Consider the following 13,894-nt stretch of genomic DNA (forward strand, 5'->3'; position numbering starts at 1 on the left):
TTTTATTTATTTATTTTTGGCTACATTGGGTCTTTGTTGCTGTACACAGGCTTTCTCTAGTTGCGGTGAGCGGGGGCTACTCTTCATTGTGGTGTGCGGGCTTCTCACTGCATTGGCTTCCTTGTTGCGGAGCACGGGCTCTAGAGCACAGGCTCAGTAGTTGTGGCACACAGGCTTAGTTGCTCCACTGCATGTGGGATCTTCCCTGACCAGGGATCGAACCCATATCCCTTGCATTGGCAGATGATTTTTAACCTCTGCACCACCAGGGAAGTCCCTATAGTTTCTTAAAGAAATGACAGGACTTAAAAATTTTGCATCCTTCCTCATTTCCTTCTCTTTTCATTAACGTAGGAAGAGATGAAAATTCCCTGAAGCTATGGGTATTATTCTCAGCCAGAACAAATTGCTATACAGGATACCTCACTTTAATTTTATTTTCAAGAGCATGTTTATAGTTTTTTTTTAACCCTGATGTATCTTCTTTCAGTTACTTTATAAATGTAGAAAGCATAATTTCACATTCCCAAATATATGACTAAAAAGAAAGATCTTCATTTTATAATAGCATGTGCTCTTAAAGTCAAGAGACATTATCAAATTTGCTCCTCCAGGGACAGAAAAAAAAAATCTGTGATAGTAAAAAGGAGAAAGTGTATTAGAATTGAAATCAGAGGTACTGGTTTTGGATATATACTCCTCTGCTTCCCATCTATGTGAATTTGGTAAATGATTGAAAAGCTTAAACTTTAGTTCTATCATCTGCAATGAGGCTTAATGTGGAGATAGGGTGTAAAGTCACTGTGAATTTTCAAGTCATGCAAATACACAGTACTAGTCCTGCCAGTCCCACTCCTGAGACCATGGAAGACCCTGCCAAACTATCATGGTACTTTTTCCAGCAGATTCTAGACAGACTCATAAATGGAAGCCTTATCAAAGTCTTCTCTAAAGTCCACCCAGGAGACCTACCTGGCTTAGTGGATCTAACAAGTTTGGGGAATCCTCTTTGCCATCCTGGGTTTGGGTGAAAGGTAGTACCCCACTGCTTTTCACCTGAATACCATGAGATGAATACCGTGTTGGAGCTTTAGTTTATTAACTCAAGTTATTTCCTGTTAAAATGCAGCTATTTTAATGAATGATTTAATGAGTGATACATGACTTCCTGGGAGCAGTTTGTAACAGCAGAGTTGGAAGAGGGCAAAGAAAGCATCAGGGTACACAGAGGGAGAGAAAGGCATGCTCATGACTAGGAAGAAACTTGCAGGGGGAGAAGAAAGGGGAAGCGAGGGGATAAATGGCAATTTTCCCCCTATTTCTGCAGTCTCTTCAGATTCAGTCCTGCCTACATGGATATATCCTTCTAGACCGTTAGTCTATTTACCATTACTCCTCCCAAAAATAGCTATTTTCATTGAACATCATCTATGGTTTGGCAACCTGCTAGGCACTTGACGTATTAAGTTGTCATAGCACAACTATGCTATTATCTCTTTTTTACAGCTGAGAAAAAGAAGGCTCAAAGAGCAAGTAAGGTACAGAGACTGGATTAAAACCAGATCCATTTCAATCTAAACCTCCTAATTTTCTGCCAACTGAACTGTCTGTCATGCTTCTCTAATTTGGAAATTTGTATTTTCCTTCATGTCAAGAATGTGAGGAAACCTATAGCAGTCAAAGAGATGAGGTTATACAGCAGCAGCAACAACAATACACCTCTAAATCTTAGTGTCTTAAAACAGCAAAGTTCTTTTCCCCTCATACAACATGTCTGTCGAGGGTTAGTTGGGGAGACTCTCTGCAGGTCATCCTCATCAGGGACTCGGGCTAACAAAGGCTCTGAACATCACTAGACCCTGCAGTGAGGGAGGGGAGAAGTGTATAGCAGCCTCTAGCTACTTCCAGAGCAAGGACTACGTCATGCCAACCCAAGAGGATGAGGAAGTACAAGCCTATCATGCACAGAGAAAAAGAAGAAATGGAAGTACTGGTGAGCAGAATCTCAACAGTAAAGATAGAATAATAATAAAAAACAAAACTGCAGAAGTACTGAGCTTATGAGAGCAAGGTCCTTTCCAGCTTAGCTTTTGAACCCAAACCTGCTTATTTCAAGCCTTATTCACGTGTTGATTTACTTGGCGAGGTGAGAGATTATCAGCAACCAGTCATTTTAAATATGGGCGGAGACAGGCATATTTTTAGCAAAGCTGAAAAAACAGTTTGGTCACTCAAATTACCCAATTAAGACTTATGGTAAGAACAGCATATGGTTCAGAATTGCTACAGATTGCTGCTCTAGTCAATAGAAAAATTTCCACATGTATGGGGATAACTCAGCACACCCCTGGAAGAAATGCAAGAGTATTTTCACATTTTGTACAGAAAATATATATTGGAGTGCTCATAGAATGTGGTGCCCCTTTCAGATGAAATGAAGTTTTGGATTTGCAAACTGAAAATCTGTAAACTGTCCAGATAATTAAAGAATATTCTTATTCAAAATCATTTGACTGGCAAATGCTTTTACTTTTAGGGCTCTATAAAACCTACACTGACCTTGGATTAATAAAGCAAAGAAGTGTGATGTAGTGGAAAGGGCTTTAAAGAAAGCAGGGTTCATAACCCCATCCTGAAGTTACTATAAGAGTTTAGTTAATCTCCTATTCTTTTAGGCTATTTATCATCTGTTACGTGCGGGATATTAATAAATAAACGTGGCAAGTACTACCACAAAATATATCTCTACCTCCAAAATACATCTTGATACTGTCCACTTCTTTTCATCTTTAATACTCCTAATTCAGGAGAAACTCATCTCTCAGCTAAATCACCACCAATAGCCTCCTAATGATTTTTCCGTTTCTGCTTTCGCCTCCAACTCAGTAGACATAAGAATCTTTCTTATCCCAGGGCCTTTGCACATGCTACCCCACTCTTTTAGCTATTTCCTATCTGGACAGCTCTATTTCTTCCTTTGATTAGCAATTAAATCCTTTCTTAAAGCAGTTTTTCTTGATCTTCCTATCTGTTGTTGTTTCCTCTTATTACTTGTTACTTCTGCTCATTTGCTTCCTTCATGGTGTGCCCGTCCTAATTTGTCATTTGTTTTTGTTTGTCTGTTTACTTCCTTGTTTTCTGTACTAGAATGTGAGTTTCACAAGGGCAGAGACTAGCTTGTTCTTGTTCAGCCTTGTCTCTACCAAGCACAGTGCCTGCCACATTGCAGGTGTTCAAGAAATATATGTGCAATGATATAAGGGGCTGTTGTGAAGAGTAAGTGAGATAATTAAGTGCATAATTAAGTACCTAGGTGGCGCTCAGTAAATATTGGTATTCCCTCCCTTTTCCTTACTAGTGCTGTCCAATCAATCTCCACCTTTTCTAAACTATACATTTCCCTGCTGAAGGTACACTAGCATGTCTCCCCATCACCTATGAATGTCCTAGAACTCTAACTAAATGCAAACGATACTGAAGTACAGAGAACAGAAAAGGTTACTCTTGGCTTTGATACATTTGTCTTTAAATACATCTGTGTTTTTGTGAATTATGCACTTACATCCTTACATGACCTTTTCTATACCAAATTTGGAGATTAGTAATCAGCTAGCAAACATTTATTTCTTACTATCTCTTCCTATAGGTGTTACAGTATCTCTAAATTTGTCTTGATCAATGGTAAGGCAAAATTATTTGAATCTTTTGTTGCCATTTTCTCTTATTTAAAAGTGGAAATGAAAATATAAACATGCATAAACTCTGATTAAAAAGTCAGGGTAAGAATACAGTTAAGACAAAGGTGAAAAAGGACAAAGGTGAAAATAATTAAACATAATGAATGGTTAACCTTTAGATTTTATTGGACACATTGAAATTAAAATGATTAATACTGCATTTTAAAAGGAAAAGAATAAATTTAAAGAACAACATGAAATGCTAGAATTTATTATCAGATATTATGTCTGAAAGGTGAGGCATAATTATGAAATTTACATCAGTTTAGCTCTGTGTGGAACAGAATCTCACTCTAAAATACACTTCTTGCATGTTTGGCTTTCATTTATGTTTTTAGTCTGGTTTTGTCTGAAAGTAGTAGTTTGCTAATGGAGCGTGCTCCTTTTTCTCCCTGAAAGATGGGCGAACCCACTCCCTCAGTTTACTTATGAGGAATTTATGACTCAGTGAGGTGAAGGAATTAGTCCTACAGGCCTGTCTTAATTCTTCTTGATCAGTTGCCTGAATTACTTTAGAGTCGAGTTCTGCAGGTAGAGAGACCAGTATTTATTTAAAAGAAACTCCTCATAGTTCTGGACTAATATTCATTTATAAATGGTGTCCGTGCACAGCAAAGGAAACCATAAACAAGACCAAAAGACAACCCTCAGAATGGGAGAAATTATTTGCAAATGAAGCAACTGACAAAGGATTAATCTCCAAAATTTACAAGCAGCTCATGCAGCTCAATAAGAAAAAAACAAACAGCCCAATCCAAAAATGGGCAGAAGACCTAAATAGACATTTCTCCAAAGAAGATATACAGAGGGCCAACAAACACATGAAAGAATGCTCAACATCACTAATCATTAGAGAAATGCAAATCAAAACTACAGTGAGATATCATCTCACACTAGTCAGAATGGCCATCATCAAAAAATCTACAAACAATAAATGTTGGAGAGGGTGTGGAGAAAAGGGAACCCTCTTGCACTGCTGGTGGGAATGTGAATTGGTACAGCCACTATGGAGAACAGTATGGAGGTTCCTTAAAAAACTACAAATAGAACTACCATATGACCCAGCAATCCCACTACTGGGCATATACCCTGAGAAAACCATAATTCAAAAAGAGTCATGTACCAAAATGTTCATTGCAGCTCTATTTACAATAGCCAGGAGATGGAAGCAACCTAAGTGTCCATCATTGGATGAATGGATAAAGAAGATGTGGCACATATATACAGTGGAATATTACTCAGCCATAAAAAGAAACGAAATTAAGTTATTTGTAGTGAGGTGGATGGACCTAGAGTCTGTCATACAGAGTGAAGTAAGTCAGAAAGAGAAAGACAAATACCATATGCTAACACATATATATGGAATCTAAGAGAAAAAAACAAAAATGTCATGAAGAACCTAGGGGTAAGATGGGAATAAAGACACAGACCTACTAGAGAATGGACTTGAGGATATGGGGAGGGGGAAGGGTAATCTGGGACAAAGTGAGAGAGTGGCATAGACATGTATACACTACCAAATGTAAAATAGATAGCTAGTGGGAAGAAGCTGCATAGCACAGAGAGATCAGCTCGGTGCTTCGTGACCACCTAGAGGGGTGGGATAGGAAGGGTGGGAGGGAGGGAGACACAAGAGGGAAGAGATATGGGAACATATGTATATGTATAACTGATTCACTTTGTTATAAAGCAGAAACTAACACACCATTGTAAAGCAATTATACTCCAATAAAGATGTAAGAAAAAAATGTTGTCCATTTTGGAGTGGGAAATATTTACCAGTGTACAGCCAACTCTTCTAGATGCACAAAACGAAAGACCCTCAAGGTATCTTCTTCACTTGTTTTCTTCTTAGTTGATCACTTCATAGGCAATAGGATGTTTACTTCCATCTGTTCTTCTTTAAGATTGATGAAGGTCAACCTGTGGGGACCACATCTTGTGTTTCTAAAACAATTCTTCTTCAATGAATCAGGTCTAGAAGAATGTTTGTGACTTTCCTACAAGCCTGCTGTGCTCCCTAACTTTTGCCAGATTCTGTGGGGATCTGCATCTTGACTGTGATTCATTCACTCTCTAGATTTGGCTTGTCTTGCAGTCACCAAAATTGGCCATGTTCTTAGTATTACTCTGGATATGCAGAATGGGTTTTGGAATTATGCCCATATTTCCTAGCATTTGATCCCCAAAAAGCCTATTTTTCCTTCACTGAAATTACCATCCTCATTGCACTAGCCTCATTTCAAGTTCTCAATGGATTTGTGAACTGCTAGAATTTATTATCAGGTATTGTTTCTAAAAGGTACAGAAATCTATACTGAACAGAGCTGCTCTGGAATACACAGAGCTTCACTTATCTGTGCCATGTGTGTCTCTTAACATATGACAACCTGACCAAAATGTGAGCAGCCCCGACTGGAATGCATCAGTGACCACACAACTCTTAGCAAGCTAAATCTCAGTACAAATGTCCTTGACATTTTTCTCTTTTCAGTTAATGATGCATATCACTGCTTTCCAAACTCTTTCACAAAGCTTACAAAATCCATCCTGACCTTTACCATTTGTCTAACTTTACCATCCCTCCTTCCCTTAAAGTGTACTCTTCTGAACTACTTTTCAATCCTTGACTCCAATTTTAAACATGCCATTCCTTTTGTTCGGACTGTTCTTCCGTTCCCACTCAGTATCTCAAGTATACTCTGGTGTTGTGGGACACCTGAAGAGGAGGTCCTCCATCTCTCTGGACAGTTTAGAGATGTGGGGTTAATTTGATGTTGCTTGACTATTCATTTCATTAAACATCAGAAAGCGATTTAGGGCTTAGGGAGAAAATGGAACTGTATTTCACACATAGAAAATGATGAAATACTAAACGTCTTAAGGGAAAATATCTTAACTCTAGGGACTTAAACTGTTCTAAGCGTTTTGCACAGAAACAAACATTTTGTATCTTTATACCTGTAGGCATGTCCATGCGTGTACATGTGTTTATGTGTGTGTGTGCGTGTGTGTGACTCCCTCCCCATCACTAAAAACTTTTCTCTCAAACCCTTTACTCCACACATGAAGAGACGTGGAGTTCTGTGGATAAGGTATAAATTATGTCTGAATCTATTCCAATATTTAACTCTAAGAACGTATTCTATTACTGACAAAGCCTTTGAGAAACATGCTGTAATTCATCTATTTTTTTTTTTTTTCTTTACAATAGCTATAGATAAAGAAAACATTTCAGCAGGAGAACCATCCACAACAAGAGCAGAATTGTCAGGAGTAGCTCAGCTCCCATCTGGGCTCTGGTCCTTCCTTTAATTCACACCTGACCTCTATCTAGTTAGCAGCATTTAAAGATGAGGTTAAATTGTAGCAAAGGATGCAGAGAGTTGTAATACCCCCACTGAAGATACTTTCTGATTAGTAATATAAAATAGATTAGTACTGGCAGAGGAGACACCGCCGCAGTTGCCGCCACCTCCGGGATTTCTGGCTCTTTTCTCTTCGCCTTAAATTCGTGTGTCTTTTATGAATAATCAAAAGCAGCAAAAGCCAACGCTATCAGGCCAGCATTTTAAAACCAGAAAAAGAGATGAAAAAGAGAGGTTTGACCCTACTCAGTTTCAAGACTGCATTATTCAAGGCTTAACTGAAACTGGTACTGATTTGGAAGCAGTAGCAAAGTTTCTTGATGCTTCTGGAGCAAAACTTGATTACCACCGATATACAGAAACACTCTTTGACATTCTGGTGGCCGGTGGAATGCTGGCCCCAGGTGGTACACTGGCAGATGACATGATGCATACAGATGTCTGTGTGTTCGCAGCACAAGAAGACCTAGAGACCATGCAAGCATTTGCTCAGGTTTTTAGCAAGTTAATCAGGTGCTACAAATACCTGGAGAAGGGTTTTTGAAGATGAAGTTAAAAAGCTGCTGCTGTTCTTAAAGAGTTTTTCAGTGTCGGAGAGGAACAAGCTGGCTATGTTGACTGGTGTTCTTCTGGCTAATGGAACACTTAAAGCATCCATTCTTAATAGCCTTTATAATGAGAATTTGGTTAAAGAAGGGGTTTCAGCAGCTTTTGCTGTAAAGCTCTTTAAATCATGGGTAAATGAAAAAGATATCAATGCAGTAGCTTCAAGTCTTCGGAAAGTGAGCATGGATAACAGACTGATGGAACTGTTTCCTGCCAATAAACAAAGTGTTGAACGCTTCACAAAGTATTTTACTGAGGCAGGCTTGAAAGAGTTTTCACAGTATGTTCGGAATCAGCAAACCATGGGAACTCGTAAGGAACTCCAGAAAGAACTTCAAGAACAGATGTCCCGTGGTGATCCATTTAAGGATATAATTTTGTATGTCAAGGAGGAGATGAAAAAAAACATCCCAGAACCAGTTGTCATCAGAATAGTATGGTCCAGTGCAATGAGCACTGTGGAATGGAACAAAAAAGAGGAGCTTGTAGCAGAGCAAGCCATCAAGCACTTGAAGCAATACAGCCCTCTACTTGCTGCCTTTACAACTCAAGGTCAGTCTGAGATGACTCTGTTACTGAAGATTCAGGAGTATTGCTATGACAACATTCATTTCATGAAAGCCTTCCAGAAAATAGTGGTGCTTTTTTATAAAGCTGAAGTTCTGAGTGAAGAACCCATTCTGAAGTGGTATAAAGATACACATGTTGCCAAGGGGAAAAGTGTCTTCCTTGAGCAAATGAAAAATTTTGTAGAGTGGCTCAAAAATGCTGAAGAAGAATCTGAGTCTGAAGCTGAAGAAGGTGACTGAATTTGAAACTACACCCTCAGTAAAGCAAACAGGAATTGTAGATAAAATGTCATGTCTCATGTGTCCTGGTTCTTACATCTTCCTACCTCCCTATATCAAGCATGATATAAGGGCCTTCATGGCAAATTTTATTTTAACTGTTTCTATGGTTACTGGAAATGTTGGATTTAGTTTCTAAAACCATGTTTTAAGTAGCTACAGGAGCTATAGATTTGAATCTAATGTTGCATTAGTCTTTTCAGTTATCTTCTACCTCCTGTATTTTCTACTGTAATAATGTAATTTAAGGCCTTCCACAATGAACCGTTCACTTTTTCCCTGGGTTTTCTATATAAACAGTTTTCAAGATATGATTTGGTTAAAAATAATTTCTTATAAAAACTCTGTTTGCAAATTAAACTGTAAAAGTATCCAGAGTCTCAGAAGGCAGTGATTTGTGTGATAATTTGGTATGCCCAAAGCCCTGCTCATCAAAGAAAATCTCATATACAATAATTAGATTCATTAACATGAATCTCGAGTATCTGGACCATTGCTTGCATGTCGATATTTTCTTGCATTTTTAACCCCAGATGTACTTGAGCTCAATTGTTTGCTCTCTGATTTTCATTCCTTAAAATGAAGCCATGGAGAACAAACTTGAAAGTGAGGTGTTTGGGAAATTGTATGTGGCGGTGGTGGGAAGAAAAAAGTTGAGCTTTTACCCAATGAGAAACCTCTGCATTCAGTTTGCTTCTTTCTAGACAAAACAAATGAATATTCTTTTCATACCGCCATTTTTCAAACATACCTTGGAAAAACCTTGTCATTTAAAGTATTTTACAGTTGTCATACACTTAGATTGGTAAGAAAGGACTCATAAAACAGTATAAGTAAAGCAAATGACTGTACTAAACCCAGAAAATTATTGAAAGAAAAGTGGTTAGCATGTTCTAATTGGGATTCTAAATATAACTCATATTTCCTGTTGGCTTAGAGTATTTGTGGCAAAGAATGAAGTGCAGTGATAATTCACTTGGTCATACTGGGACAGCTTCATTCTCTTCACAGATTCATATATGACTCAAGCACCTGCCTGTTAATTTACCCCAGTTGCCAATATTTTAAATTGCCATGAGCCAAATAGCTCTCCTGTACAGTTGATCCATTTATTTTAATGGCTGCCTTTTAATTTCCATCTTAATTTTCTTGCTGCTACCCAGCTTTATATGTAGTCATTAGAAAACAAAATGTGGCCACACTTTTTGGTGGAAAGATTTCATGTTAAAAGTGAACATTTTGAAAGCTTTTTTGATTGGTGAAAGAAATGAGCTTGGAATAATGCTGCCAGAGACTGAGTGGGAATTGCCCCTTTCAGAGGTGCCATTCTTAGGAGCTAAAAATTAGGCGTTTAAAGTTTATCTTGAGGGAATAACATGTAATATAGTTTGAAATAAAGGTATAATAGCCTTATGAGGAAGAGCATTATAACTGATACCGTTGTGAAGGGGGTGAAATTGTTAAATGAATGACTTTGATAAAACTTTCATGCACAGACAAAATGTATTCACTAGGTTTCTACATAGTGATCTGTTTTTACTTTGTAATTTGTAGTCCTTAAAAGACTTTTTTTAAAAAAAAATAAAGTCCATCCTTACACTTAAAAAAAATAAAATAAAATAGATTAGTACTAATATATTTGAGTGAATATTAAACATGAGCTGGCACCTCACCCACACTGCTTCTTCATTGGCTTTCCCTGGTCACCCTGTCTCCAACTTTGAGGTACAGAGACTGAGGACAAAGGTTTCTGCAGGAAAGGTCTCTGCAGGAAATGTGTTTACTTTGTGGCAAACATACAAGACATTTTTACTCAAGACTTGAGAATTGAACCTGATGTGCATGTCTCAGGTTGGTAAGAAAATGGAGAGAAAACTTAGATTTTATAACACATCTGTAGTTGCAATATCATCCTGAAAATGCAGTAACTATAACAAAGATTTTACAAATCCCCATTCAAAGGATCCCAATTTGACCAAGATCAGAATTTTCAGGCACTTGGACCAGGAACTCATAATCTTGATTAAGCCAAGCATGTGGATCGACTTGAGAAATTATTTACAATTCAAGTTAAATGCAGCTGATCATTTTTTTTTCTCAGTTCATGCAAGGCCCATTTCAGAAAAGCATGCTTATCTGTTTCTATATAATCTAAAAATATCTTGTTTAAGAAATGAAGTATATAAAAGAATAATCAGACACACTTGCTAAACTAATTGCATGTGGAACTGTGCCCGTCTCCAGTCTCCGTGATTAGATTGTGTCCCTCCACTTTCTTTAAATATTACAAAAACTAGTGTAAATTAGTATGCAGCTATTTTCAGAGTAATGGCAACATGTAAAGCTCAAAGGTTCATGTTCTGTTTTGCAGGGAGTGTTGGTTTTGTATGATAGCATTTACTTGTTCCCCCCAGCAGTGAGGGGTCATCAGGGTCTTTCTCAGGCATTACAGGAAAACTCTACTGTTCCATTACACTCACTACATCTTTAGCCCCAGTGAAACCCATGATTGTGTTCTCTGGTACTTAGGTTATGTTTTGATTACTATAGACATTAAAAAAAAATAATTTGGTTCTTAGGATTCCCAAGCACAATCATGCATCCTATCAAAACAAGACAAAGCACAGCATGTAAAAGTATAAATTTTTAGAACACTTATACAAAGATAATTAAACAAAAGTGTATGGAGTGTGACTGTTTCTAAATGATATCATGCTGCTTATTTGAGGTGCAAGTACTCAACACTAATGAAGCCATGCGTGATCCCATCAGCTTTGGTAAGTCCCAGCAATGCAAACTGAAGCTCGATAATCCCAGTCTACAGCAGTGTGAGAACCTGAGTTTGTGTGTGGTCTGATGCAAAAGTTAACTTGTGTTAATTTTCTAGACATATGGAGCTCCCCTTTACTTTTGGAAGCTGAGAGAAAGTAAGTTTGTTGAGCACCTACTTTAGCCTAAACATGGTGCTAGATATATTCACATATGATATCATGTTTAATTCTAACAATCACCCTAACAGTACAAATTCGTATCCCTATTTTACCAGTGAGAACTAAGTCACTCAGCAGATAACTGACTTCTCAAGAACATGCCGCTGAGGCTAAGATTTAAACCCAGGTCTCAGCCCCTCGAGTTTATTCCTGTTCTAATTTATCATGTTACTTCACGTCACCAAAAACCTTCTTACATAGTTATACCTGGAATAATATAAACCTGCCCAAGGACATACAGGAGCAAATCAACAGTAAAGTGTAGCAGTACGTGAAACATAAGAGCTGTGACCAGGCACACATGATTCCTGGAGCAAAACTAGTCAGGACCCCAGCCAAACGATCTGGGGGTCAGATTTGGGCCACAGTCGCATTGCAAACAGGAATGTCAAACAGGAAACTACAGCAGAAGTCCAGGTATGCAGACTGTGCAAGCAGGGTGGGCTGTTGGGGAGAGCTCATGAACACTCAGGGCCTTCCAGACATACCAGCTTTATAGCAACAGGCTAGTTTCAGAACCCACAGACTGACTGTGGATCTATGCCTGCTATTGTATGATGTTTTGTGTGGATTATCTTAATTAAACCTCACCACAGCCATGAAGAAGAAAAATTATTTGCCACAGTTTAGCCTGGCCAGTTGAGTAGAGGTAAAGAACATGGACTCTGGAACGAAACTGCCTGGGTCTGATTTCTGGCTCTTAACTGGCCTGTACTCTCTAGCTGGGGAAACTTACTTTTTCTGTTACCTAGTTTCTTCATTTGTAAACTAGGACTGATAACGGTGCTCACCTTTTTGGGTTAAGAGTCTAAAAAGCCTCAAATAGTGCCGGGCTCAGTGTAATTGCTAGACAAGTGTTTGGTAAATAAAGGAGGGGACTGAGTAACTTGCATACATTCATAAAAGTAATTTGTGGTGGAGCAGCGACTCAAGTCCAGATGGCATGAGCCCAGAGCCCAGGTCATAGTCCATGGTATCAGAGTATGGGTTCTGATGGGGTCTGCTTATGCAAATGTGGGACCTCAGCAACTTCACCTGTGAGGGGTCTAGGGAAAGCAGATGCCAGCACGATCCTAAGATTACTTCTCATTTCTCTCTCATCCCATATTGGCTACAATCTCTATGGAAATCATGACATATCTGAAAGTCATTTCAAAATCTCCTTTACCTAAGACCCTTTCTGGTGTTGTATGTACACTTGAGATATTTAACTTTGCCTTACTGAATCCATCTCATCTAAATTCAACAATATTTAGTACTCTCTACCTTCTGAGTCCAAAATGGTGGACTCTGGAGAGAGTTTCAGGGCAAAATATAAAGAATCTTACTGAGTCTGTGCACACCAGTAATTCCTTCTCCACGATAAGAAACATGCCAGACGTTTACATCATGCAATGAGGTTTTCAAAGGGCCATTAGGTGTTTTTCTCATGCACTTCTATGAATCATGTATTTTAAAAGATAAATATGGCTTTTTCTGTAAGGAAGGAATGGCTGTTTTGTGAATATTTTCTTGTTAATGTGACATGAAGCAAACAATAGCAATACATAGCTACATCTGTACAGCCTCAGCACTACATGAGAATGTAAACTTTTGGTAAAAAAACATTTGTACCTATGCCAAATCAAGTCAGATTAGGTTGTGTAAGATCTATTGTCCTATGACTCCAAGTCCTTGGACAACATCCCAATTTACTCTATTGGAGTCCTTTTCTCTGGATTTCATATGCATAGACACACACCTGGTAGGCAGAGACACAGTCTGAATTTGAGAGCAAGCATTTTGTAGTAAAGACCACGTCCCACAGTTCTAAGTGATAGCAAAATCTCTCATGTGTCGCTTTTCATAAAACTGCAAAGCTATAAGGACAACATTAAGTGAAGGGTCTGCAGTAGGGTGTTGGGGTACATTTTCTTGGACCAGATTTTGTGTCTCGCTGTTGTCAGTTTCTCTGAGTTAGAAGGGGACATGTTTAGCTCAGAAAATATAAGAATTACAGAAAGGACCTTCAAGATGGCGGAGGAGTAAGACGTGGAGATCACCTTCCTCTCCACAAATACATCAGAAATACGTTTACATGTGGAACAACTCCTAGAGAACACCTACTGAATGCTGGCAGAAGACCTCAGACCTCCCAAAAGGCAAGAAACTGCCCACCTGGGTAGGGCAAAAGAAAAAAGAAAAAACAGAGACAAAAGAATAGAGACGGGACCTGCACCAGCGGGAGGGAGCTGTGAAGGAGGAAAAGTTTCCTCACATTAGGAAGCCCATTCGCAGGTGGAGACGAGGAGTGGCGGCAGGGAAGCTTCAGAGCCACAGAGGAGAGCACAGCAACAGGGGTGCGG

The 13,894-nt window shown here is 38.6% G+C and overlaps 2 protein-coding genes across 2 annotated transcripts in view; both read left to right on the top strand.

The window, feature by feature from the left end:
* PTGER3 (prostaglandin E receptor 3) overlaps positions 1-13,894 on the top strand; it is a 125,876-nt gene that overhangs the window by 93,574 nt on the left and 18,408 nt on the right. The window lies entirely within an intron of this gene.
* Positions 7,221-8,818, top strand: LOC114899885 (basic leucine zipper and W2 domain-containing protein 1-like). Its single transcript, XM_029231036.1, is given in 3 exon segments — positions 7,221-7,643; positions 7,645-8,263; positions 8,366-8,818. Coding segments are annotated over 3 exon segments (1,155 nt in total). The 5' UTR covers positions 7,221-7,262; the 3' UTR covers positions 8,521-8,818.

Source organism: Monodon monoceros, unplaced genomic scaffold (assembly GCF_005190385.1).
Source record: "Monodon monoceros isolate NGI ecotype Baffin Bay Population unplaced genomic scaffold, NGI_Narwhal_1 Super_Scaffold_18, whole genome shotgun sequence".
NCBI lineage: Eukaryota > Metazoa > Chordata > Mammalia > Artiodactyla > Monodontidae > Monodon > Monodon monoceros.